A 26,547-nucleotide genomic window follows, 5' to 3' on the forward strand; every position below is an offset into this window, starting at 1 on the left:
CAACCCCCTATTTCTAATTGGTAGTTCAGCTTCAAAGAAAGATCCTTCCATTGGGTGATGAGGATTACGTAGGTACAAATTAGTATTAATATTGACATCAATCGTCAAGGTTCACCCCCTACGATCTTTCGAAGCATATGGAAGGAAGATGACTTTCTGTGGGGGGGAGGGGGAGTTGTACAAGAAAAAAGAGAAGGAAAAGAAGAGAGGAAGCAAGAAAGTCAGAAGGCACATATTCCCAAGAAGGGATGCGTACAATAGATGAAATAAAGTCAATCGCCTGCAGGTGGCAATTACAAAGGTCAAGAGGCTTCAGTATATAGGGGAGAGAGAGAGAAAAGAAGAATACGGAGCAGCTATTACGCAAACTTTGAAGGGGCCCTTTAAGTAAGCAGCCATAAAATTAAGGAGTGTTGATGGAGGCGAAAGAGCATGTTTTGTACATTTAAATGGCATAAGTCCCCTTTTCCCTTTTCTCTTATTATTATATTATATTGGGCTGGAAACTGGAACTCTCCCGCTTCATCTGATAGCGATGGCTATTGACACCATAGCACGGGATAGTTTTTTTATAATCACCCTGTATATATATATATGATATTTTAATTAAATTCTTTCATCTTAAAATTCTTTCATCTTAAAATGCCAATTTTTAAGGTCAGTATCGCAAGATTTTTCGGAAGATATTCCCTGTATCCTCCCTTTTGCCACCTGCATCCCGCAGTAGAGCCCTCAGACTAAATTTTTTATGTGCCCTTCTATAGTTAATTTGCAATGTGTAAAACAAAAAATGATAAGAGAATGGTCCTGGACCCTGGGCTGAAACCCTGTTAGCGAGCTGCCCCTGCCCAATATCAGAGATGCCATCCGGAATTTTGGAAAAGGACGCATGAAAATTTTGTTCACGCGTCCTCTGGGACGCGTTCTTTCCTAGTTTTAAGAAGACAAAAGTAAAGAGGAAAAAAACCTCCCCAACTTTTTTTCTTTTCCTTTCACCATGTATCATGATCGCGCGACCTTGAAAAACTGGTTTTACTACTTTGTACACTGTACTCTATTGATATACACGCGGGTTGTTGAAGAATAAGACAAGGGATATCTACAGTCTGTTTCAGGTTAACTTTGCAGTGAAGGGGAAGCTACGACGGAACCACATCACTCGTTGCTATGGGAACGAAAGCCTCTTAACCAATGTATCGATGCGCGGCCTCGGTAAGGTATGGCCGATTCTCGCCAATCTCACTGAGAAAAATCTTTACGTGTAACATAATTGCACAGTTAAATTAGTAATAATTATAGAATTAAAAGAAAACCATTGCCGATATTTTCAGAAATTAAAGTGAGGTTTTTGAAATCATTTTTGTTTTGGTTTTTGATTAGAAAGTGTTTTAAAATTTATAAAAAATAATTATCTTCTATCATCATGTCACTTACTCTTCATTGATGTGCCGTAAGTAACACTAAAAATTTCAAAAAAGTCATTCAAAAGAAGCAGATTAACTCTGTTTTCACGTGTAAATGCAGGAATAGCACCAAATAATAATAATGATAGGGAAAAGTTTAGAATTTTTTTACTCACTTTTCTTGTCGAAATATTCATCGCTCGACCTCCCCCTTCCCCGAACGGTATACGTCGATGCCACTTGTTTTCACGACAACTTCAGTGTTTTGTTACGGTTGATGTGCTGCTCATGGTTATTACGGATGATTCTTATCGAGTTTTGTTTACAGCGAGTATTCAAAAACCAAAAATATAGTACTCAGCAATGGAAGAGCAGAGAACTTTAGCTCTATCTCTGCTGAAAATAAAGACACAACTGTCACATAAAAGATGAAAGCCCAAACCACTGTGGACCCCCCTCTCTCATTTATTTTATCTGAAGAGACACTAAAGGCAAGGGACATCGAGAGAAACAGGTTGGGTGGAAGACTCTGTCAGCACTCTCCATGATCGGAAACTAAAAGTATCCCATAAACATGGCAAGAAATAAATAATTTAAAAAAAACGAGGACCTAAAACATAAACTTCTGCACCCACAGAGGGCCTCTCACAATAGTATCAGCACTCTCGTGGAAGAGAAACACTTCTTGTAATCTATGAGTGAATTTGTGAACTCACTGAAGCCTATTTTTGGGAGAAAATAAAACTGATTGTATATAGTTTTTATGCAAGCCTATAACTGCATGTAAAACTGAATGAAAAATTGTACGGTATGGAAAATTCAACCAAATAATGAAAAAAATATATACATACAGTATACAATTGTGTAACGGAAAAAACCAGACAGTGATATATATATTGATGGGGGAAATTTCTAGGATATCGCGCCAGAATGCCGTTGGTATGGATTTTTGATAATGGTAACCAATATTTTTTTATAATTTAAAAATTTTAAACAAGTAAATATCGGTTCAAAACTATGTTTTTTCAGTATTTTTTTCAAAATCATAGAAAAAATTGAAATATCCTGTATAAAGGTTCATCTTAAACCTCCGATATATGAGAACTATATTTTGTGGCGAAGGAATACACTCTCTACCTTTCTCTTCACTGCAAAGTTAACCTGAAACAGACTATAGTTGCTTCCTTGAATGAGGGGCCGTGTAGTTGTCAAATTTTGGAGTTTTTATTCCCCTGCAGATTTTCCCCCTTCTGGTTACATACCGGAAATTACAGTACTTTCTCGGCTATCTGCCAGCATTCAAAGACCGCGTTTACATGGTGTAAATTCGCCTTGTTCCGACAATATTGCAAATGCATATTTTTTTTTTTAATTATAAGGGATTGGAACGCCTGTTCAAATTGTAAAACATTCCTGATATCGTGGAAAAAAAACCAAATCTAAAAACTCGACCTTACATAATTGTCAGTTTTGTCATGTAGCTGCTATGTGGTAGTCACCATTTAGTAAATCCCATCGCAAAAATCATGGGTGTGTACGCATAATCGGCTTTTGGAGGGACACAGGATCTAATTCTTTACAGATGGAATAAAATAATTGTTTATACTAATATTTTAATTCTCTACAAAAATATTTCTAATTTTTGATTTCCGGGGGGTGGGGAGAGAGAGAGAGGCCCCTAATAACCCCCCCCCCCCCAAAAACCAAATTTTGCTTTTGGTGAAAATCCGGGTTTGGAACTTGCAATTGCGCAATGGTAATCGGCTAAAAATGTGATTTTCTAAAGATTTCAAATTTTGAGTTGACTATTCCTTTGGAAAAACTTCTGGTTGCCACAACGATCACACAGACCTACAACACAAATATGCATACATTAAACTTCAAATGCACGCATTACCAGTTTGGAGGATAGATGCAGGGCCGCAACTGGGAGGGGGGAAGGACAGGCGGGTGTAGTGTCCTGGGTCTGGACTAGAGGTGAGCACCAAATTCATCCTCATGTTTGAGAAAGTATCTAGTTATAGCGTTAAATAGATGGCACCACCTACAGAACACAAAACACGCCAAATACTGGGCACACACACATAAGCCACTGCTAAGTTTTTCTAACACAAATCTGACATAGCTCCCATATACAAGTGTTAAAATATAAGTATGTTGCAGTTAAATGGCGACAGATCAGAATGGTGGACCATCAGGGAGGGAAAATAAAATCATTTTACTAGGAAAACAAAAGTATGAATAGGGAATCCGAAGATAACTGTCTGAGAGAGAGGAGAGAGAGAATCTAATTTGCTTTAAATTTGAGCAAGCTATTATGAGTGGATCCGTTCAACTCATAATTATTCGTAATTATTTGAATATAAAGGTAATTAGCTAAAATTGTTAATTTATTTAAATGGTTAATTGTTTAAGGATTATTTTGTATTTAAAGAATTGGAAGGTAACAGGTGAGGTATTAATTGAGGTTTGACTTCGGGTAGTTGTAAAGAGCACGTGCAGGGCGCCACGAGTGATAAAAGATTATGTAAGAAAGGAAGAACGTGCTTTAGGCCAACTGCAGATGAAGCACAATTCATCTTTCAAGGTATGAACCTATGAAATAAGAATGTAAGATAGAAAATACATGAATAGTGGATGTCAATATAAGATGGAAAATACATGAATAGTGGATGTCAATGTAAGATGGAAAATACATGAATAGTGGATGTCAATGTAAGATAGAAAATACATGAATAGTGGATGTCAATGTAAGATGGAAAATACATGAATAGTGGATGTCAATAGATTCGGCATCTTCACTGAAAAGAAGATGCAATTTGAACGCAACATGAAAAGAAAGAGAGTGTATTGAAGAGTGAGAATGTATATTAGAAAGAGATCGAATCGTCATGCATAAGTTACTCTTAAGTATAGCCACTACAATAGTGGAGGTCGACTGATCCGCCATTTTGTACCTTTCCGCAGTGATGCGCAATGTTATCACGTAGGCTCTCTACAAATTCTTCCCTTTTTTTTTTATTATTTTTAGAGCATTTTCAGTCATTTTTTACGAAATAACTGCGAGAATGGCTTGTTGTTCAGCTTCCGTAAAGTTTAAATTCGGATAAAAAGATTTCCAGCATGATAAACATAGATGTGAGAAATAGATTGTGAGCTGCATTAGTGCCAAGTTCTCACAGAGAAACGGAGCTTGTCCGTGAGAAGTGAAATTTATAATTCTTTTGTGTGTTACATTTTTTCAAAGTCATATTTGTGGTAATGTTTTTTAATAAGAATAAGAACAAAATGGAAAAATGGGAATAAAAAAATTGATGGGAAATAGCAGACAACATTTGGCGGCATAATTTTGTGTTTTGTTTAGGCACAAGAGTTACGTGATTTTAAAATATGAAATCATTTTCTTTTTATGTTCCGCATGATTTAGGAGAAATGATGCATAACTAGAGGATTTCTAACTAATGGAGCTAGTTGAATCTTGAATTAATCCTGAAACATTTCTGATCGCTCCCATTTTCTGTTCCAAGTTTGGCGAATTATCGCTACATGGCAGCGATCTATCACTGTTTTATTGAAAGAATCGTAACTTATTTTATGTATTGAGGGGGAAATAACATGTTTAAATTACAAATATACTTATTTTATTATTTTTAAGTAGCACATCAAAGTGAATTCAAATTAATTTAAAACCAGCTCTAAAATCGGGCTTGGTATCTCTGAGTTTTGCTGATTTGGCCACTTATCGCTTGAAGATTAGGAGTGATTGGCTCAAATTTCATCCTTATTAAAAATCAATATAATAGACGTATATATAAATAATTCTTCTTTTTTTTTTATTTCTGTCCCTTAATTTATTTTACAACAGGCAACAAAATTGTGTTTGTTAGTGATCATTAATTTGTGTTGCTAGCCAAATCTAATATTCAACTTTTTAGTTCCAATGTTCCTAATTGGGAACAACAGTTTCAATAATTAGAAAGAAAAAAAAATTCATGAAAGCACTTGATTTTTTTTCGCCTGAAGGTGTGAAATTCCAAACTTAATTTAGAAAACACAAATTTCATACATTTCAGCACTTATGCCATAAATCTGATTTTTTAAAATTTTGCATTTTTGAGGAAGAATAAAATTTAATTTTTTGTTTGTTTTCTAATGCTCTTTCTATGGACATGGGCGGGTTCAGAAAAAATACAGGAAAATTTCTGTTTATAGTTTTTTACTTGATATTTTTAAACTGAAGGATCAGGAAAGGAAATAGAAGGAAAAATAATAAAAATCAATCTAAATTTGAATTCAGCCATTAAAAGGTTAATTGAATCTGGGGTAGAATCTTTTCGAAAAAAGAATCATCATTGAAAGACAAGGTTCTTCTTAAAAAGAAAATTGGCAGTATTTTAGTCGTTACAGATCAGTACCTTATGTGAATGTATCACTTAATAATATGTACCATCATTCATTCGTAAATTTCAAGCAATGTGAACTTGTGACATTATTTTGAATTAGGATAGACAAAAAAAGGTTGTGTGCTAATTATTTTTATTATATCTACAAATTAGGTGTAACTGTATTGTTCACACTGGCAGCATCCATACTTATCAAACAGTACAGGATACTATGTATGAGGAAAGTTATAAAGATTCTAAAGGTAAGTGGGGTTTTATCCAAACATGTTTTTCATTGGTGAATTGGTCTTGCTGTTTAAATTTTGTTTGATGCGTTAAATTTGATGGTAAAATTTTCAAAGCTCAAATTTTGCTTTATTGCTCATGGGCTGCCATAGCACCACAAATTAAAAATTGCTAGTACACACATTTTAACATTTTAAAATAATTGACAAGATCCCACACTGGTTATCACAATGAATAAACTCGATAATATAATTCGTTATAAAATGTCAAACAAAAATATTTTTGTGAACAACACATTTCCAAAAACTAGATTTGAAAAAATATTGCTGTAGAGGGATTTGTTGTTATATTGAGTAACTGTTGTAGTGAGGTTTCACTATATATATACATAATGAATGAATTAACATGCAGTATCATGGAAAATAAAAATTGTACTATTAATGGAAATGCCAGTCTTTCCCATATGCTTAAGAAAAGCTCATGTTTGGCTTACTCATCATTTTGTATTTGTTTAGTTTTTAGGAGGGAAAAAACTTGGTTGGTTGGACAATATATACATGCAAATATATTTATTTGTTAATAAGAATTAATGTGTGTTTGTACCAAGAATATGTATCATAATATGATGTGTGTGGTTTTTATACATTTATTTATAATGGGTGGCCAACCTTTTTCCAAAAGAAATGCCACAGTCAAGATTATTTTCGATGCAAGTGAAACTCTATGAATTTTAAAACAGATTCTATATATACATCCCATTTTTATGGGGCACGAATATTAAAAAATCTTTCAATTACCAGTTTTTTAAATATTTATAGAATTTAAATTACGCAATTTATTATTTATCAATCATTTGAAATTACCAATAATTTGATTTTCAATTAAACCAATTTCTTTTGAAACCAATTAATGACACCAATTTCTTTTTTGTAATTATGATGAATTTTAAGCAAATTTATATTTGGCCAAAACATATGGCAAATATTCAGTATTTTGTCGAATCAGTTTTGTCCCACCCCTATTTCAGCTGCTCTTGCTTTGCATACAAGTATTATCCAAACACCCATGAACACTGGATCCCTACCTGGAATCATTGCTAGGTCTGAATATTCTTAGGCTGTGTGTATAGTGCTGCGACCAACAGGTATGAGTGAATAATAGAGTCTAGGAACAAAAACAATTGCATTGTTGAGAAGCAAAACAAGGGAGAGAAAGAGGCCTATCACCGATGTGGGGTTGGACAAATGTTTGTTTTCACCTAGATCTGCTGATTAGTCCATTTCTCCCTTTTTTTCTTTCCCTTTTCTGCAGATGGATCATCCTCACACCCTAACATTTCAGAACCCCTCCAGTCATTTCCTCTATCCTCCTCTTGCTATGTGCAGGAGTGCAAGCACCCCTGATCTATTTCGGAGCAGCAAATTTCATTTTTGAGCAGAAATTTGGAAAATGGAGCAGAACTAAAAACGAACTATATCTGCAATATAAGGAGTAATTTTTCTGTGAAATGCCAAAAGTTTTGCCAAAAATGGTTGAAACAAATAATTCTAAATAAATTTCCTTCACAAATTAAAATCCATTTATATTTTTTCTGAATTATCTTATCTGTCACTACTTAAACATGCATTACTGAAATGACAAATAAAAATTATTATTCTTTTCAAATCAACCAACATGCATACTAAAAACCTAGGCAGCAAGAATTTCTGCTGCTTGAACACAAAAATCTTATTCATCCTGATATAGCAAAGAAGTGCGTGCAGAATATAATAAGGGTTTCCATGAAAAAAAAAATAGCTTCTCACAGAATTTAAAGGAATTATTAAATTTAAAAGCAAAATGCAAAAACGAGAAAAATATAAAAAAATACCTTATTTACTTAAACAATTTCTCAACTTAATAGCATGTTAATAGATTACGAATCATGAAGTGCTTTCAGAAGTTCAGCATCTCAATGACAATTTTTTTCAAATTTTTCATGCCCTTGAACATAAGATTTGGTATGTCTTATTCCATTAAAGCATTGGATGGACAGATTTTTCAATGTTCAAACAGACTTTTATTTATTTGTTAACAATGAACTCTTTCACCCTCTCTGTTACCATGTGCAAAAGATAAAGAAGCCTTCATCAAAACTAGCAAAATTATGAACTTTAGGCTGCTTTCAAGGTTATAAAGTTTGAATATGTCTGCCCATTCATATCTATCTATCTATTCTCTGAACTGATTTCACTTCTTGTAATTATTTGCATTGTAGTGCAACCCATTCATCACACATAATTAATAGTTCTGTTGGCGATACAATGTTAAGCAACATCCCAGCAATAAGTGAGGAAGTAATATACCATCCCAGCAATGCACGAGAGGAAGTGCAAAAAAACAAGAAAGGGTGCAAACGTTTCATGTTCTGGAAAGGTAGGGCATTAATATAAAAAAGGTATCTCGCAGAAGTTATGTAAAATGAGCATGCTCCTAGTACAAACTCCTTCTTTTGACTATTGTTAAGAGCATGCACCTCCCCCACCAATGCAGTGGTGGACCGTGCGGCCATATTAGGCGCCGCTCTAGGAGGGGTGCCAAATGGAGTTGAAAGGGTGAAAAAAGCTATGTTGACCAAAAAAAAACGCAGTCAGTAGCGCCAAAAATAGATTCCTCATGGGTAGAAATGTTTTTCCTCGAGCCGCCCCTGTTCACCAAATCCGGATTTTCGCAATGTGAGATCGGCAACCGCCGACGATAACCACACGACCACATAGTGGCTAGATGACAAAACTATGAATATTTCAGCTGGAGTTTTAACAGATCTCATTTTTTTCCAACGATCTTCGAAAAATTTCGGTAATTTAAACGAGTAAACCAATCCCTTTTTCGATGTATGCCGTCTTTGAACGCAGGTTGGCAGCGGCGAAATTGCCGTTATTTTCAGTATATAGCAGGAGAAAAAACGGTCTCAGAAATCGGAAAATTCGGCATATTCATTCAGGGACTTTGATAGTCCGCCGTTTAACCAATAACAGTATGCGACTACTACTTCAAGGTAGTAGCACTACTTTCCAAGGTCACGAGGTAACGCTATTGTGGTAGATGGTGGGAAGTGTAAAAAAAAATTTAAGTTTCTCCCTCCGTATCTTTTTCCGTGTCTCGGAAAGAACGCGTCCCGTGAACAAAATTTTCATGCTTCTTTTTCCTAAATTCCAGATATTTAACGCACTACAGTGCATTAGCGGTACCTCCGCGAACCACAAACAAGAATTGGCGCAAATGCGCAGGGATCCGGCGCTTTGACGCACCATGTAGCCAGAGAACCGTTTCGGAGCAGTTTGGCGCAGCTCTTGCACCCCTGGGGGATTGAATTCAAAGGGGGGTTGGATATGACCTCAAAGAATTTGAATATTACCGAAAATTTTAACAACCAGACCCGCCACACAACTTAAGGAGGAACAGGAAAGAATTCTCACATATCTTCAAACTCAGAGTGGCTTGTCATTTGGTCACTCAGGGGTCAGCATTCCGAGTCCTCTGGACGAAATCAATCAAGTTACATGGATACCAGGAAACAGACGACAGGGTTCAACAGGCTAGAGTAATTTTTCGGAACTATCTTAGCTGGGGCTTTGAGCCATGAAGAAGACTGCAAAAATTCCATCTCCACTCTGGCCATGGTGATAAAACTCGGGATACTTCATCAGGATAGACGAGGCAAAATGAGAAAACTGCAATGGTAGCGAACACTTACTACATATCGCGAGAAAAATTCAACTTAACAGATGGGAAAAGGGGGAACTTCCATCAGACGGACCGAGTTTCTGTCTCGAGAAAACGGAAGACTGAACCAACCCACTGACGTTTCGGGAGTATAAATAAACAGGAAAGTGGGAGTGGCTTCGAAATGTTCACACTTTGATTCGTTGAGTGAAATTTTATGACAACAATTTTGACCAATTAAGGTGAAAGGGCATGTCTTAAATCTGGAAAAAATCCCACCCTGAATGAAAACTGACAACGGGGCCTTTCCTGAAAACATCAGGGGCTATGCACGGAAATCTTATATAACCAAAAACAAAAATACAATAATGCTTAATTAAGCTCACACAACATATCAACATAAAAATCAAATTTTACCATCGAAAGGGGATTTAATTCAGCTTTCCAACGATAGGTCACACAAAATACTTTGTTACATAATTAAGGGACAGAAAAAATTTTGTCACATGACAAAGAAAATTAAAAAAATGAATTAACGCATGATCTTAAATTTATGACACATAGCATACTTTTCTTAAAATATCTGTATACTTTCCGATCGAAAATTATAATCCAAATTCAACGTTAACATTTATCAAAGGTACATGTGTAACTTTCCTTTTCGAAAAATTAGAAATTATTAATGAATTACTTAATTACTGTGTCCAAAACTTTGCTCAGTATGAATGTCTCATCCTTTAGAAAAATTCTGATGATGTAACAAAAAATTTCAGACACGAAATGCGGTAATTATGTGTGTTTTAAACAACAAAAATAAACATGAAAAAAATCCTCTCACTGCGTCACTCTCGAAAAAGCTTTGGAAAAATGGCTCTCTCTCGCTTTCCTGTACTGGGTCAAATTTAAATTTTTACAAAACTATCAATTTCTCATATGAAGACGCCTCAAATCGTCCCAAAACTTGACACATATGGGCAAAATTTTAGAGGATTGATTTAGAAAAATCGGCAAAACTCTCCAATATCGGGATCGTATCCAAAATTTTGAAAACACATACAGTGTGTACCAAAAGTAGGTGTGCAACCTACTCGTTTTCCCAAATGAACAAGGACAACAAACTAATTTTCTTGAAACAAAATACACACATCTACTATTTGACACAAAACATCGCATAAACAAGACATGAACAACTCTCAATTACAAATTCTCTATGTCATATGTCAAAAAAGGGGGAAGTGTCCCATGACTTTTCAACCTTGACAACCAGCTAGCTAGCCAATGTAGCTTCGGGAATGATGAAAATATCCTAATTATTTCTATGAGAATTCAGATGTAGGATACTTATGGAACAGGAATTTGTGTATAGAATGAGCTAAAACACCTGGGTGTCCAAACATTGGCTGACTTGGACCAGGACTCCATGCGATGCAAACATGACATCGATTTGTCGTTGTACAGCCTACACGACTATAACTTGTGACATCCAACGAATGCGGACGGACCGCCACCAACGGTGCTTTGATTATAGAGTTCAGACATGCCAAGGACGATATATGAATTTAAATTCAGATTCTTAGATCACGATTCATCACAATTATTCCATTCATATATATACTCCTATAATTAGATGTGTTATTCCATTATACAAATTTATATATACAAGTATATATACATGTATATATATATATATCAGGGTTGTAGTGATTTAAATCAACTGATTTTTTTAAAAAAAAATCACTGATTTAAATCAATTTTTTTTTCAGATACGAAAAATTATCTGTTGTAATTGAATAAAATTATATATGCAGCTCTAACGTGATTTAAATTTTTATCAAATTATTTTTAAATATATATTAATTTAATTATATTTTCAAATATTTTTATAATATTATAATATATATATATATTAATATGTATAGCAAATATCAGATACCATAGTCATACCAATTTAGCTGATAAATGGTTACCCAAGATTTACAATGATGAAGTTAGAGGATGTAAAGTTGACTTAGAAAATCAAAAATTGCATGGCGATGGATGGATTTACATAATGAATAAATTCTGTGTCTCATCAAACGATGTGGTAAAGCCATCCATGTTGATACTATTGACACATCCGGCTTATCACATGCTTTTTTTCTTTCCTTCAAACCGAGCACAACTCAGGTCTATCACCCCACACGCACGCGCACAAGCACACACACACACACACACACACACACACACATTCATGGACGATTTACTACCTAGTGAGTTGCGCCAGAAGTGAAACTGTGTTTACCTAACAGTCTGAGTACGAATGTAGTGTTGTGTTTGACTTTTCAGTGCTGCCATCTATAAGATTATCGCATGCTGGAAATTATTTAGCAAATGGAGTTTTTAGTTCAATAAGAAAACTTCAAATGTAACATATTGAGTTCTGTGTATTACTGCAAATATGGTTTCTTCCAGAGACTGGATGAAAAGCTTGGCTTTTTGGGACTTAAATATTGGTACAGTGCCCATATTGTAAACTTGTTAGCCAAAGATTTGGTTAAAACTGATGTAGCAAAGTATGTTACAAGTATATTTAGATACTTCCACAATCTCTAAAAAGCATGGTAACATATGGAAAGTGGAAGTGCATTGGTCTTCCTGCAGAGGTATGGTGGAATACTTATTGCGATTCTCTTGAATCTTATGTTAAAAAAATGTCAGTTGTTACCAAAGTTTGTGAAGACCACAGATCTCAGATAGTAACATCTCTAGTGAAAATTTAAATACTGATTCAAAAAGAAATGTCAAGGACATAATTGCAATTCTGAAACCAATAGCCGAAATTAACAATTTTGTACAAAGGAAAACACACACAACTGCTCCATAGCTGAATGTGTATTGGCATGGAAAAAGCTGCAATTGAAGATAAAACAAACATCAATATCAAACAATAAAAATGTTTTGTCATCGGACTATAAAAATATATATGAACAATCATTAACAGATGCATACTTTGCTGCATTTATTCTAAGCTCATCAGTGTTAACTTCTAATAGGTAATTAATGTCACAAAAGAAGAGAGAAATAAGGGGGTCTTTAATTTATCAAACAAAAATGTGGCTCTGGTTTCTTGGCAATTACGTTAAAGTTTTTGGGAAAGTTGGAACCATTTCATGCTAAAAAAAATTTTTTTTTTCACCCTAAGGTTGTTGATACAATGTCTGATTTTGAGTAGTGGAATAGTTTTTATAATATTTTGGGTAAAGATACAATTACACAGAGCGATATGTGATTTGTTAACATGCTAACTACAACCAAATCATTGATGCCTGTGTTTAACGGACTTTTTTCAAGGTGCAATTGATTCCAAATAGTGAAACAGATTAAGAGTAGACAAAGCATTCAAACTAGTGTTTCGAATGAAACAAATGAACAATTATTCACACAGGGTTAAATTGTTTAATACTTGACGTATTCAAGAAGTTTTTTTCCCCCTTTCCTTAATAAAATGTTCCGAAATATTTTTTAAACAGTCATTATTTTTGCAAGTTGAAATTTCTTTAATTTTATATTCTTTAAGAAAAGCATAGATTAATGACTAGTGTGTTAGTAATATACACTGAAGAGCCAAAAAAACTGGTCCACCTGCCTAATATCGTGTAGGGCCCCCTGCGAGCACGCAGAAGTGCCGCAACACGACGTGGCATGGACTCGACTAATGTCTGAAGTAGTGCTGGAGGTAATTGACACAATGAATCCTGCAGGGCTGTCCATAAATCCGTAGGAGTAAGAGGGGGTGGAGATCTCTTCTGAACAGCACGTTGCAAGGCATCCCAGATATGTTCAATAATGTTCATGTCCGGGGATTTAGGTGGCCAGCGGAAGTGTCTAAAGTCAGAAGAGTGTTCCTGGAGCCACTTTGTAGCAATTCTGGACGTGTGGGGTGTCGCATTGTCCTGCTGAAATTGTCCAAGTCCGTCGGAATGCACAATGGACATGAATGGGTGCAGGTGATCAGACAGGATGCTTACGTACCTGTCAGAGTCATATCTAGACGTATCAGGGGTCCCATATCACGCCAACTGCACACACCCCATACCATCACAGAGCCTCCACCAGCTTGAACAGTCCCCTGTTGATATGTAGGGTCCATGGATTCATGAGGTTGTCTCCATACCCGCACACGTCCATCAGTTCGAAGCAATTGGAACCGAGACTAGTCAGACCAGGCAACGTGTTTCCAGTCCTCAACAGTCCAATGGCAGTGTTGTCGGGCCCAGGCGAGTCGTAAAGCTTTGTGTCGTGCAGTCATCAAGGGTACACGAGTGGGCCTTCGACTACGAAAGCCCATATCGATGATGTTTCGTTGAATGGTTCACACGCTGACACTTGTTGATGGCCCAGCATTGAAATCTGCAGCAATTTGCGAAGGGTTGCACGTCTGTCACGTTTAATGATTCTCGTCAGTCGTCGTTGGTCCCGTTCTTGCACGATCTTTTTCCGGCCGCAGCGATGTCATAGATTTAATTTTTTACTGGATTCCCGATATTAACGGTACACTCGTGAAATGGTCCTACGTAAAAATCGGAATTTCATCGCTACCTCGGAGATGCTATGTCCCATCTCTCATGTGCCGACTATAACACCACGTTCAAACTCACTTAAATCTTGATAACCTGCCATTGTAGCAGCAGTAACCGATCTAACAACTATGCCAGACACTTGTTGTGTTCGACTAATGTCTGAAGTAGTGCTGGAGGTAATTGACACCATGAATCAAAAAAACCAACAACCCATATATATATACATATACACATTTAATAAAATTCTGGATGCACCCATCTTTCAGGAACGCTTTGATATCTCCTTGAGATGGGAAGCAGGGTGTGTCCGGTCCTTCAATATTATGGTGTTGCCACTCCTCTCAAAGTAGGCCTTAGTCTATCCAAAACTGATGAACCGAAGACGAAATCTGAAAAAGAAGAGATGTCCAATGTACCTTACAGAGAATTGGTTGGCTCTCTCATCTTCGCTGTATTTTCAACATAGCTTTTGCTGTTGGTCATCTAAGCAAGTTCAACAACAATCCTGGAAAAACTCACTGGACTGCACTGAAACGTGTTCTTTGATACATCAAGTCAACTGTTTCCATGAAAATGTATGAAGCTGATCACTCTGAGCTGATGCAGATTAGAAGAATTGTTCGGATGCGGATTTGCATTCATGATGTCAGGAGGATCTGTTGCTTGAGCTGTTGTTTGCAAAACCGACACTCCATTGCTCTAAGTTTCACCAAAGCTGAATATATGTCTCTAAGTTCATCAGCACAGGAATGCGCCCGGTCGAGAGGAATAATGTGAGAGCTGAAACACTGAAAGGACATCACAAATCCATCGTGATTTATTGTGACAACAAAATCTGCTGAGAAACCAGAATTCTATGCTCTTACCAAACACATTGATATAAGGCAGTGGTCGGCAAACTCATTAGTCAACAGAGCCAAATTTTTCTAAACTTAAACTATATAGGAATTAGGGTACTCCTAAGCTGGCCTTTGCTAAAAATGTCCTCGATCTGATTGAGATACGTTCGCTGAGGTCGACCCTTTCAGACTTTACCATCCACACCTGTCTTGTATATGACCGATGTTGGATGCGGATGGAGAGAGGTGCCATGGGAGTCATCATGAGAGGTGGTAGCTCAGGAGCATCGTCTTCTATGATCTGGCCGGGTAGAATTTGACGTTCCTTTGGTATGGAAAACAATGCATGCCCCCCATGTTCCGAGAGGAGACGGAAGTGTCACATGACAGCAGTGTCAGGCTTTCGGCAAAAGCCTGAGAAAAAGATGACTCACTAAGGGGGGGAAAGGAGCGAGAACAAAATGGCCAAAATACGTCTCTCTAAACATGATTTTTAAAAATGTAGAGTTTCTGTGCGCTCACACGTGGCTTGCGAGCCGCAGTTTGCCGACCTCTGATATACCGACCTCTGGCCGCTGTGGTGGTCGAGTGGTTATAGTGCCGGACTCGTGATGCGAGGATCCGGGTTCGAACCCCACAGTGGTGGTCGGCTGAAGTTGGTTTTCTGTGGTTCCCAACTTCAAGGCGCAAATGCGAGCCGATCTCCCCGTTAAAAAGTCTCGCCACAGAGAGCAACAGTCCTACAACGGTAAATCATTCAACCATAACACTTCAATTAACTCACATTCAACCACACTCATAGTTAGAAAAACTGGGGGCAGATGACAGCACTACACATAACAAGCATTACACAGAAACAAACTTTACGTCAGGTTGCACTACACGTACACGCACATTCCCGCATGTACCGATTAGTTGGGGGTTCGTTGGGGGGTTCTGCGGGCGGGGGGGGGGGGTGCATGTGTGGTGTAGCAGTAGTTGGTAGGGCCTCCAAAAAATGGCTCGGGGATCCATGATGTTCTTAAGTCAGTCACCTCGTTGGGCAATTCGCCTGTTGTGGCGTTGTATTTGTATTTGTATAAGGCATCACATCAGATCCAAGATCAGAGAAGAGGACATACAGCTTGAATATGTCCATATGATTGCATACATATTGACAAAAAGACTGCCAAGACCAGCTCATCAAAAACTTTGCAAAGAACTGGAATTTGTCAACTAATTTTCACTAAAATAATTCGGACAGAATGAATTAAAGGGGTGTTAGGGTAAAAAGTGCCTGATAGATGGCAGCATGTGTAACACAGTGGTAATACTCTGATGTGTGCTGTTTTTGTTTTCTTTCCTCTTGTCCATGTCATGGTGAGTGTTATGTTGTTTTAGTGGAGTTTGATATCAATAATAAATGTTTTATACAATTAACGGACTCATCTAACAGTATTCATGCACTTAAATATAGAGAAAACTAACCTGATGCCACCATTGTTTCCTGTCCATGTAGGAATGCCATCCACTGCTCTTGCACATTGACGTCTTGACTGTCTCAATGTTCTGATAGCATTCTGAGCAACTTTATTAGCTTCTCCTTCTACAAGTAAGTAATCTGGATCTGCCGAATCAACTATGACATCATGCTTCAAAGCAGTATGCACACCTACACATATGAGAGCAGTCATATTGCTTAATAACATGAATTAATTTTAGAAACTGATAAAAAATAGTAAATATTTAAGCACGTAATGTAGTGCAGCCGCATAACGCGATTCATTTAATCAGGAGTCTGTGTGTCTGACAACAATAATGAATTGATAACTATGTCCAAAACAAAGTCATAAGCAAATGTTATATGTAGAGCCAGGATTATAATAGCCTTTATGAGCCCATATTTTGGCCTTTTTTAGCCTTAATGCATATAAATGCATAAAATCAAAGAATTTTCAGTATATGTGCATATTTTTGAAGGTTTATTTAAGAGCTCACTCAATTTTTTTTATAATTTTTCAAATAAATATTATTCATAATATTGTTACGAAGGGTAGAATTTGAAAAAAAATTGTAAAAAATCTCGTTTTGATTCAAAATCTCATGCTTGAGAAGAAATATTATACTATCATAACATTACTGTTGCTAAAGTTTCAAGCAATTTTACGGTATTCATTTCAAGATTTAACAGACAAAAAAGTGTTATTTAAACCTTTTGTAAAACGTCCTATACTTGTTTGTTTTGCTTTTGGTTTCTATATCTAAGCAAAAAGTAAATAATGTATTGAGTTCCGGTGTTGAAAGATTTTTCTCTTAAAGAAAGAACTAATAGTGTAAACACATGTTTGCTATCAGCAGGGCCGGAAGTAGGCAGGGGGGCAGAGGAGGCAACTGTGGCCCGGGCATCAAAATTTAGGAGGGCGGCAGTTTTATAGGTGGGAACAGAGATCACCATTACAAAATTATTGAATGTGGGGGCGGCAAAAATCCTAGTTACGGCCCTGGTTATCAGCATACCATAGTCCGTTCAATAATTATTTTAGTACCTGCAAACGCCTTAGAACTAGTGAATCATCTTAAATTTTATGGCTTTTTCAGTAAAAAATATGCATGATAAACTACAGTCGATCCCGCTTAGTTTTTCCACTCACGTTTCTTCATGATGTGTTTTTGAAAACCGGGAAATACTGTTTCAGTGACACGTTTTTACCACTGAAAAATTATGTGATTTGATTGATAGAAATGGTGTTTTCCAAAGAGTTAGAATCGAAGTGAAAATGTTGATTAATTGAAGTGCATACAGGCACCCTGTGTAAAGCAGGAATTAGGAGGCTCTTGCGACAAGAGTCAAATATATTAATTGGTATGAATGTATGTTTGAATTTCGGGGCTTAAAGATATAAAGGCTTCATTTGCCCACGCAGAAATTAGGCCCTATATACAAGGATAATGTATAGCAACTGAAGTAAGGTACAAATGAGTAAGGTCAGAAATGTAATAGGGAGACGTATAGAAAGGGTTCCATTACATTTTCCTAAATGCAGTAAAATCTCCACAAATGATCACCTGTACTCAAACACATATATGTGCTTCAGTGGTCATAAAATTTCTATGGCGAAGTCTCGTAGGCTTTTATTAATTTATCAAATTTACTGATTTATTTTATTTTCTTCGATTGGCTGTGTAGCCCCCGGGAAGTGCGCATGGAGCACCAGTTGAGAACCGCTGCTTTAGTTAAAAGTTTCCCAAACTTTTCGTTCCATATAGCCCTGCTTTAAAAAAAATTTCTTTCTCATCTCTCCCAACTCAAGCCCACCCATAGGATCCTATACTAAACAAATAGCTTCTAACCGCCCTCTGGACTATTGCATCGACTCCTCCCCCAGGGGTCGATGTTTCACACTTTGGAAAACACTGGTAGTGGCCATTCACTTTAGAAACAACTTAGTGGCCATTCTTGGTTACTATACAACTTAATTTAATAAAAGATCACCCAGTGGGAGATATAAATTGACTTTTTTTTTCACTAATTATAAATTTATTATGATTAGTCCTGTTTGTTGCATTTACATATTTTAACCTCTTTTTAGCATTAATGTGTGTATAAATGTATGTAATTGAAGAATTTTCAGAATAAGTGCATATTTTCAAGTTATGAGGAAGATTAATTAAATTTTTATAATTTTTCAAAAACTAATATTGCTCATAATACAATAAAAGTTCGTTATAACAACAGCTCACAACCACGAGAAAAATTTAAGTTGTAATGTACTTCTCATTATAAACAAATTTTCACTTTTTAGTCTGTAAGGGGGCATTCAAGTATTACGTAAACAGATTTTTAGCCATTTTTGACCCCCCTCGTCAGCAAAAGTTAGCAAAACACTGATCCCCCTCCTCCCCCCTTGTCAGCAGCTTAGAATATTTCATATCTTCAAACAGGGTCGTTGATGACGTAAGCAACCTTCAAACCCCCTCTTGTTATCAGAAGTCAGCAAATCCGAAACCCCCTTCCCCTCGATGCTGACATAATACTTGAATGACCCCTAAGTCAATAATAAAATTATTGTAAATTGCTGCTTTATCTGCATTGGAACGTCTTTGAGATCATTTCGTTCTAATGAACAGAGAATGGACAGACCTCTAGTCATGAAATTGATTTTTCATCTCAAAGCAGTTGATTCTCTAAGAGTATAAGACGTTTTTCATAAAATTTTGTATCATCAAAGTGGTTTAGATGATCAACTGAACAGTTGAAAGTATGAACTATTTACATTCACGCTCACTTCCATGGATATATGGATCTGTCAACATTTTCCATCGAATCGGAAATTCAACATTTTAAACTAGTTTGATGTTTGGCCGCTCAACTCCAAGGAACTTCTAGCTACAATGGGATACCCAAAGCCTGGGTGCTTTATTTGCTTGTCAATTTTTTTTTCAAGTAAAAAGTAAAATCTCTCAGGAGAAAAATCTGCCCATTTTTGACATTATTCATGCATTGTTTTTTGTGTGAACGTGCAGTTTCCTTCATTTTTCAAGTAACTTTTTCTTTCTATTAATGAGCTACAGTACTAGTAACTAGAAATTCCTAAATAAAGTACATGTAAGAAGTAATTTGCATGAGAATATGTTTTTGTAAATGAATTTTGTAAATAGAAAAGATGCATGGTTATTTGTTCTTTAACAAATATTTTCTCAGTTTTAGTTCATATTTTGCCATTTTTTAAGTGGAAAATTCGGGCTCTAATTATAACAATCATTTTGTGCATTGTTATGAAAGTGAATGGGACAGGGGCATAGCCAGAAATTTCGTTCCGGGGGGGGGGGGGAAACCAAAATGATAGAACAATAAATTTAGCCATCTTTCTCCCTTTTTTCGGTCATTTTCTCACATTTTGGGGGGGGGGGGAACAGACCCCCAAGTCTTCCCCTTGCTATGCCCTTGGAATGGGACTGCCCTGAGCAGGAGCATACCCAAGAAAACCGATCTATGGGGGGGGGGAAAGGAATTTCTTCCAGAGAACTTTTCAGTTGGTGCCAATTTTCCAAAAGCATTTAATTAACAAAAATTTATTTAATTGTTGGGGGCATACACCTCTACCCTTGAGCCCATTCTAGTTTAATCACAGTCCAAGTAAAGAGGGAGATATACCTTCATTCTCTCTCTCTCTCTCTAATTGAAACGAGCACAACTCCGGTCTATCGCCATAGGCAGTATATTACAGATCTAGTTGTGCCGTAAATCTGAGTATATCCTCCCAAGATCTCAAGATCTCCTAGGTCCCCCAGAGATCTCACGAAAACGATTATATACAAAAAATATATACATAACAGTATATACATCTTTATTTATTCCAGGGTTGGACAAATCCCAGGTGCCAGGTCACAATGGCGACTGGAAAATCTGTATTGGCGCCTAAAATTTTGTATATGTGATTGCTAAATCAGAATCTAGTGATGGCTCAAAATTTTCCGATTTCATAATTGTCTTCCAACAGAGAAAAAAGCAGAGCCGCAACTAGAGAGAGCAGGCAAGTCTGGTGCTCCGGACGCTGGACCAGAATGGGAGTCGAATTCACCCTTTAACTGCTTCTTCTACATGCAAGGGGTGCTAAAATTTCGGCTTGCCCCAGGTGACAAAGTATCTAGTTGCAGCCCCGGGAAGGGGTCATCAATTCCCAGAAAGGTTGAAAAAGATTATTTGAGACACTTTTCTCATGAAAAACCATGCTTAGCTTCTACGAAATTTGGCTGGTGTCTAAATTTTTTTGATTTTTTTTGTCAAGCCCTGTATTTATTTATATTTTATGATACAGTGTATATTTCTCTCAAAATTAAATTACATTTCACTTATTTAAGATTTATTTACTCTCATATATTGAGTCATATCAGGTTTTAAATTAGAAAAATAATAATTTTTCTAGTTGTATAAATTTCTTAATAAAAACTCGATTTAAATATTGTTACTGTCCCAAGTACGCAAGCCAAATGGAGTTTAATTTTTCTTAAATAAATTTTAAATATGATTAAAAAAAATAAAACATATGGAAAGTTTTATTAATTTATTGATATGTCTAACAAAAAAAAAATATATATTTTACTAAGCTTTATTGATTATAAGTATTAGAGGGCTGCAACATACAGTATCTAGATTGTTTTTGAAGATTCTGAATAAATTATCATTGAAGAAAATGCATGAATTTATCAGAAATGTGTAACCATATTTAATATATTGCTCACTTTTTCTGTCAGGAAACTGTGCGGAATCACGAGGAAATTGAACTTTTCCGTTTTTTGTGGTAATGCAACATGTTCTTCTACTAACAGAAGGTTATACTGTACGTGCACAACCGAATGTGGTCCACACAAACCATAAAATACTATGGAACTGCCTATCTCAACACTTGTGGGGGTTTTTTTCAGGGAAAAACAAGGAGTTTACTTCAAGTGGCTCCAAACAAAGCTATTCTTATTTTGCAGAATCACAAACCCCGTCTATAGCAGATTGCTCCACCACCGTAATTTCTTTATATTCCAATTAGGATCACCTATGGAACTGCTTCTGTCGGCGTCCCGGTTTTACTGATGGCCATCCATTATAAGTGCAAAAGCTTTTACCAAAGCCTTGACCGGTGCCGGCAGCGTAAAAAAGAATGTAGTTTTTGAGGGACAGCAGGGGTCCCTATATGGATGGATGCCTCCAGGTGACATATTCCCCACACATAGGCAACAAGCTATACACTCCCCGTCCTTCTAATTAGGAAATGGTGCTTGTATTCAGAAAACCTACATTAAAACAGCTTAAACTGAAACCTATTGAAAAGCTCTGTCAGCTGCGGAAGGTGAGGCCCTCTTTCTTTATCATGAATAGGAAAAAAAAGGCTCATATACATGGAATAAATAAATTTCAAATGTTTGGAAGAATTTCGGGAACTTTTTTTAATTTTCTCTTCCCGCTTTCTTTCTCCTAAAAATTTCCGCCCTCTGTATTGACACGTTACGTTTTAACACAATTGACACGTTTAAAAAGAAATACGATAACCATGTTGGGGTAAATCGAGAAGCTCTATCCATACTTAGAATAAGAAAACCATAAGTATTTTATATGGGCATTGTATATAATATTTCATCGTGTACAGTCGAATCCTGTTTCGCGAACTCCAAGAAACCAGAGAAATCACATCGTTATAATAAAATTTCGTTTTATAGGGTTTCCAGTTTTTTTGCATTGTTCCTATTTAAACTTATCTGGGGATCAGAAAAGTGTTCGTTAAAACGAGATTTCCTCTATAATAATAATTTCTCTATTCGTTAAAATGGGACTCGACTATATATCGTCCCCCCCCTGTAAACACGTCACTAGATGCCACTAGATTTTTTTGGCAGGGGGGGGGGGGGTGAGCCAGCTCCCCAAAATTAATAGTGGAGAGGGGGTGTCGATCCTATTGGCCCAAAACAAGTTTATGCCTACGTCCAGGTTTCAAGTACTTCCCTGCGAAAAATCGTGGTCCTAGCGAAAGATCTCAGTCCACAAGCCCGATCCAACGGAGACAGGATCATTTTAGTCGTGGAGGGAAGAATATGTAATTTTTTCACCCTCTCCACTGAAAAAATCAATCTAAATGGTATTTTTCGTCTTTTCCCAGAATTAACAGCCCCCTCAATCAGCCCTGTCAGCACTTTGGTGAAGATTTATAGGAGACTGATTGGTGCATAGTTCTTGATATCCTCTTTTTCACATTTTTTGTAAAGAAGAACCATCATTGCGTTATTCCAATCTTCAGGCACATCTGATTTTGTGAGACAATTTGTGAACAAGGCAGCTAGCATACTGGCATATTCTTCTCCTGCTTCTTTAATAATGTCTATTGAAATCCCATCTTTACCTGGGCCTTTTTCATAGCCTTGTAGACTTCCTCTTTCATCACAGGTGTTACTTATACAAGTTCTGCTCTATTTTCTTGTCTTCCTGCTCCCTTTTCTTTGTTGCAATCATGGGCGGAGATATTTGGGGGGGGGCATTGCCCTACCCCACAGCTTCAAAGGTGGAGTTGACTGATCTAATGTATATATGAGCTCATAGGCGTGAAGTTATTCAAAATGTTGGAGGGGGGAGGGGGCTCAGTTTCAATATAATGAAACCTCGTTTATACGACACGTCGTCTGTACGCTCGTACGGGTCAAAACGTCGTATAAATGCGAAAGTCGTTTTACTGAAATTTTTCGAAAATGACCCTTCTCCTTCTGCAGCCTTTTTTTAAAGGATTTAATGGTTTTAATTCAAAATCATTGGTATCTATTTGTGTGGAAAAAAATTGTGGTAGGCGGCATGTCATGGACAAGGCCGCAAGTTTTGATATGAACACTTTCTTTGTGCCTTGAATCTCGTTGTCGGTACTTTCTTTCAAAAAGAACACGCGGACCAAGCTCTATCGGATTTAGCCAATTTTAGCCTGTTCCAGACTCTGCCACAAAGCTGGGTTGGAAGAGATCTCTGCAACGGGATAAGTCGAGTGGCAAAGTTCTGGCGTTCATTCATTCAGCCAATTTTAGCCATTGCCTGAGGGGCGGGATCGTGTCGGAAAAAAACTTTTATAAACAATACACAGCGTTGTCACTACTGACATAATGATATTGGTATCGTCTGATTTATCTTTGAAATAGTTAATAGATGATACCAATATAGTCTATTTACGTTGCAAACTTTTCGAGATAAAGCGCAAAATAATTTCGCTTCGAAAGCGTGACGCGAGCATGGTATCCAGACAGGGAAAGCTATTTAAACCAGAGTAGTACTCAGGGCAGCATATAGACGCTTGGTCAGCCGGGGCAAGCACACTCCCCGAATATTTTGACGCCCCTTTATAATGCTGATGGTAAATGTTAGAGATGGTAATGGCTAGATGGTAAAATTTGTGCCCTTTCTGGCCTGGCGCACCAGACTAGCCTGCTCTCCTTAGTTGTGGCCCAGGTAGTACCATTAGATTTGTCTTAAAAATGCCTATCATTGGCTTATATTTGCATTGCGAAGTCTGGCCTTTCACTTACACAAAAGAGATTTACCAGCCCACAGGCTTCCAAATGTTTAGAACGGCTGACCTATACTACGAAGGCAGCTACTAGATAGGTACTTGGCCAGGACGGGGCAAGCACGCATTTTGGCACACCCTTGTAATGTTGAATTATAGGTAAAGAGGGGAAATTTGCTCCTCCTCTGGCCCAGCGCTCATGGCAGCAGACCCACCTGCTCCCCTGTAGTTGCGGCTCTTTACTCAGGAACTAAGCTTTCCTTTTTTATGACAGCCTAGCCCTCTAGCGGCAACAGTGTGGCGCCATAGTTCATTTGCTTAAAACTGTCAAATAATTTGGCCACTCAGTGTGTAATGCAGTAAAACCTATCTTTTGCGAACACCAGTGGAACAAAAAAAGTTCTTCTGTAAAAGAGGGGTGACCATTAATCAGGGGTTTGAAATGCATACTTTTATTATACAAGGGTAAATTATTATTTGGCCGTAAAAGAGGTGGTAACAGCATCTGAGAGGTGTCCGGTAAGAGGGGTTTTACTGTATAAGAAAAATGAGTTAATTGTTTTCTCACTAAAACTCACTGACCTCCAAGCAGGGCTGCAACTAGATGCTTGGTCAGCACAGGGCAAGCACGCATTTTGGCGCCCCCTCATAATGTTGAAGGAGAGGTTAAAGAGTGGAATTTGCGCCCCCTCTAGTCCGGCGCCCGGGGCACCAGCTCCACTTACACCCCCCTAGCTGCGGCCCGGCCTCAAGGATCCCTAATTAAGAACAGTTGATTTTAAACCTTCGGTTCACGTGTTTAGACGCATTGCTTGTTAGTTCCACTTTTTATCCATATCTGTGGCAGGGCAGTTGTAAAAGCATCGTGAGCACCCGGGCCAAGTGATTTTTTTGAAGCCCTACCTGGCAAATTCCGAAAATATTAAACAGTTATCATTTTTGTGAGGCCGCCGTTCTGTTGAGGCTCTCGGGCCGTGCCCGATTGCGCCCATGCATTAAGACAACACTGATCTATGGTCAATCATCATTTTAAATCAGCGAAAAAATTTAAAAGTTAGCGACTCACAAGCTGGAATTTTTGGTGGGTTTCTAGATTCAAAATTCCCCCCCCCCCAATAAATTTATGTAAAAAATTCTTACCCCCTCCACCCTTCTTAGCCCTCTAAATAGTGGGCCAAGCATCAAGTAATTGTTATTGCCTCGAGCTGGAGCCTAGTCAACACCACCCTTGGGAGAAGAGGGAGGGCATGGCATCCATCCCAAGAAAGTAGTGAGATGAGCAGGCCTAGACATAATATGAGTTCCCAAAAATCCTCCTAAAACAGTGGTTCTAAACCTTTTTCAAACCGCGACCCGATGAATCTAATTTCTATGAGTCTACGGCCCGGTCTGCAATCATTTACTCGTTCATAAGGTAATTATTAAATAACCAATTACTTTTTAATTCACTGCAAATTAATTAATTAATTATTTAAAACCATTCACACAAACAAATTGATTAATTAATTTAAACAATTTTAAGAGATTGATTAAAAGGGTTTTAAATTAATTAATTTATGAGTTGAATTCATTATTATCTAATAACGGACTGTTCGAACGTGTTTCCTTTTAGGTGGTGTATTAATAACGCACAGAAGTCAAAATAGGTAAGTATGAACCAATCGTTTCATCAGCAACTGCAAACATCATCATTGGAAAATATAATTGATCACAAAATTAATCGAAAGGTCTTAATATTGTGTGAATTTCATAGAATAATTTTGCATAGTTTTCATTCACAGTTGGGAAATGAAAATCTTGCCATACATTCAAATTTATTTATGCTGACTTACATTGACGTAATACGTATTTATTAGCACGTTTTGTTAATAATTTAGTGTAAATTATATTTTATGACCGAATTTTGTATTTTGTTAGCCAGAAAAAAAGTAACGATATAAAAAAATTCTACATTGTAACTCACCATAAAAGTCAGCTGAAGAGCAGGAGATTGTTCAATTATGGGCGAAACACTCGTTTGGGTATAATCACGATAGACGCTCATGTAAATTGTGTGACTTTATAAATTTAAAGCGATTTTTCTACAAAAATTTATATTTGTGAACCTATCATTTGAATAAATGAACAATACTACACTGGGAAAAAAGCACAACGTAATTCACTGCATGCAAAGAAAACTGTACGGTACATCACTAGTTATGTGCACCTTGATGACCGATTCAAAACAATATATTCAGCTGGTACTTCACTGATTAGTCGCTGACATTTGCCATGCACATGTCATTTTCCTCGTTCATTTCTGAGAAGAGGTTAATACGTCCTCCATCGTTATAATTGGACTGCTAGAGAATTTTAGTTGTTTTGCGGCTGGTCGTCAAAATCTTCCCTGCTGACATACATAC

At 37.0% G+C, this 26,547-nt stretch overlaps 1 protein-coding gene across 1 annotated transcript in view; it reads right to left on the minus strand.

The window, feature by feature from the left end:
* The window catches only part of LOC149083293 (DNA excision repair protein ERCC-6-like), a 435,993-nt gene that overhangs the window by 24,840 nt on the left and 384,606 nt on the right, over positions 1 to 26,547 (minus strand). Inside the window, exon 20 of the mRNA XM_089236536.1 lies at positions 16,602 to 16,785. Coding sequence (XP_089092662.1) covers positions 16,602 to 16,785 — 184 coding nt within the window. The remainder of the gene's footprint in view (positions 1 to 16,601; positions 16,786 to 26,547) is intronic.

The sequence above is a fragment of the Pholcus phalangioides genome, unplaced genomic scaffold, assembly GCF_987345545.1.
Source record: "Pholcus phalangioides strain wild (caught in Gottingen) unplaced genomic scaffold, Ppha-v1.0 ptg000009l_1, whole genome shotgun sequence".
Taxonomy (NCBI): domain Eukaryota; kingdom Metazoa; phylum Arthropoda; class Arachnida; order Araneae; family Pholcidae; genus Pholcus; species Pholcus phalangioides.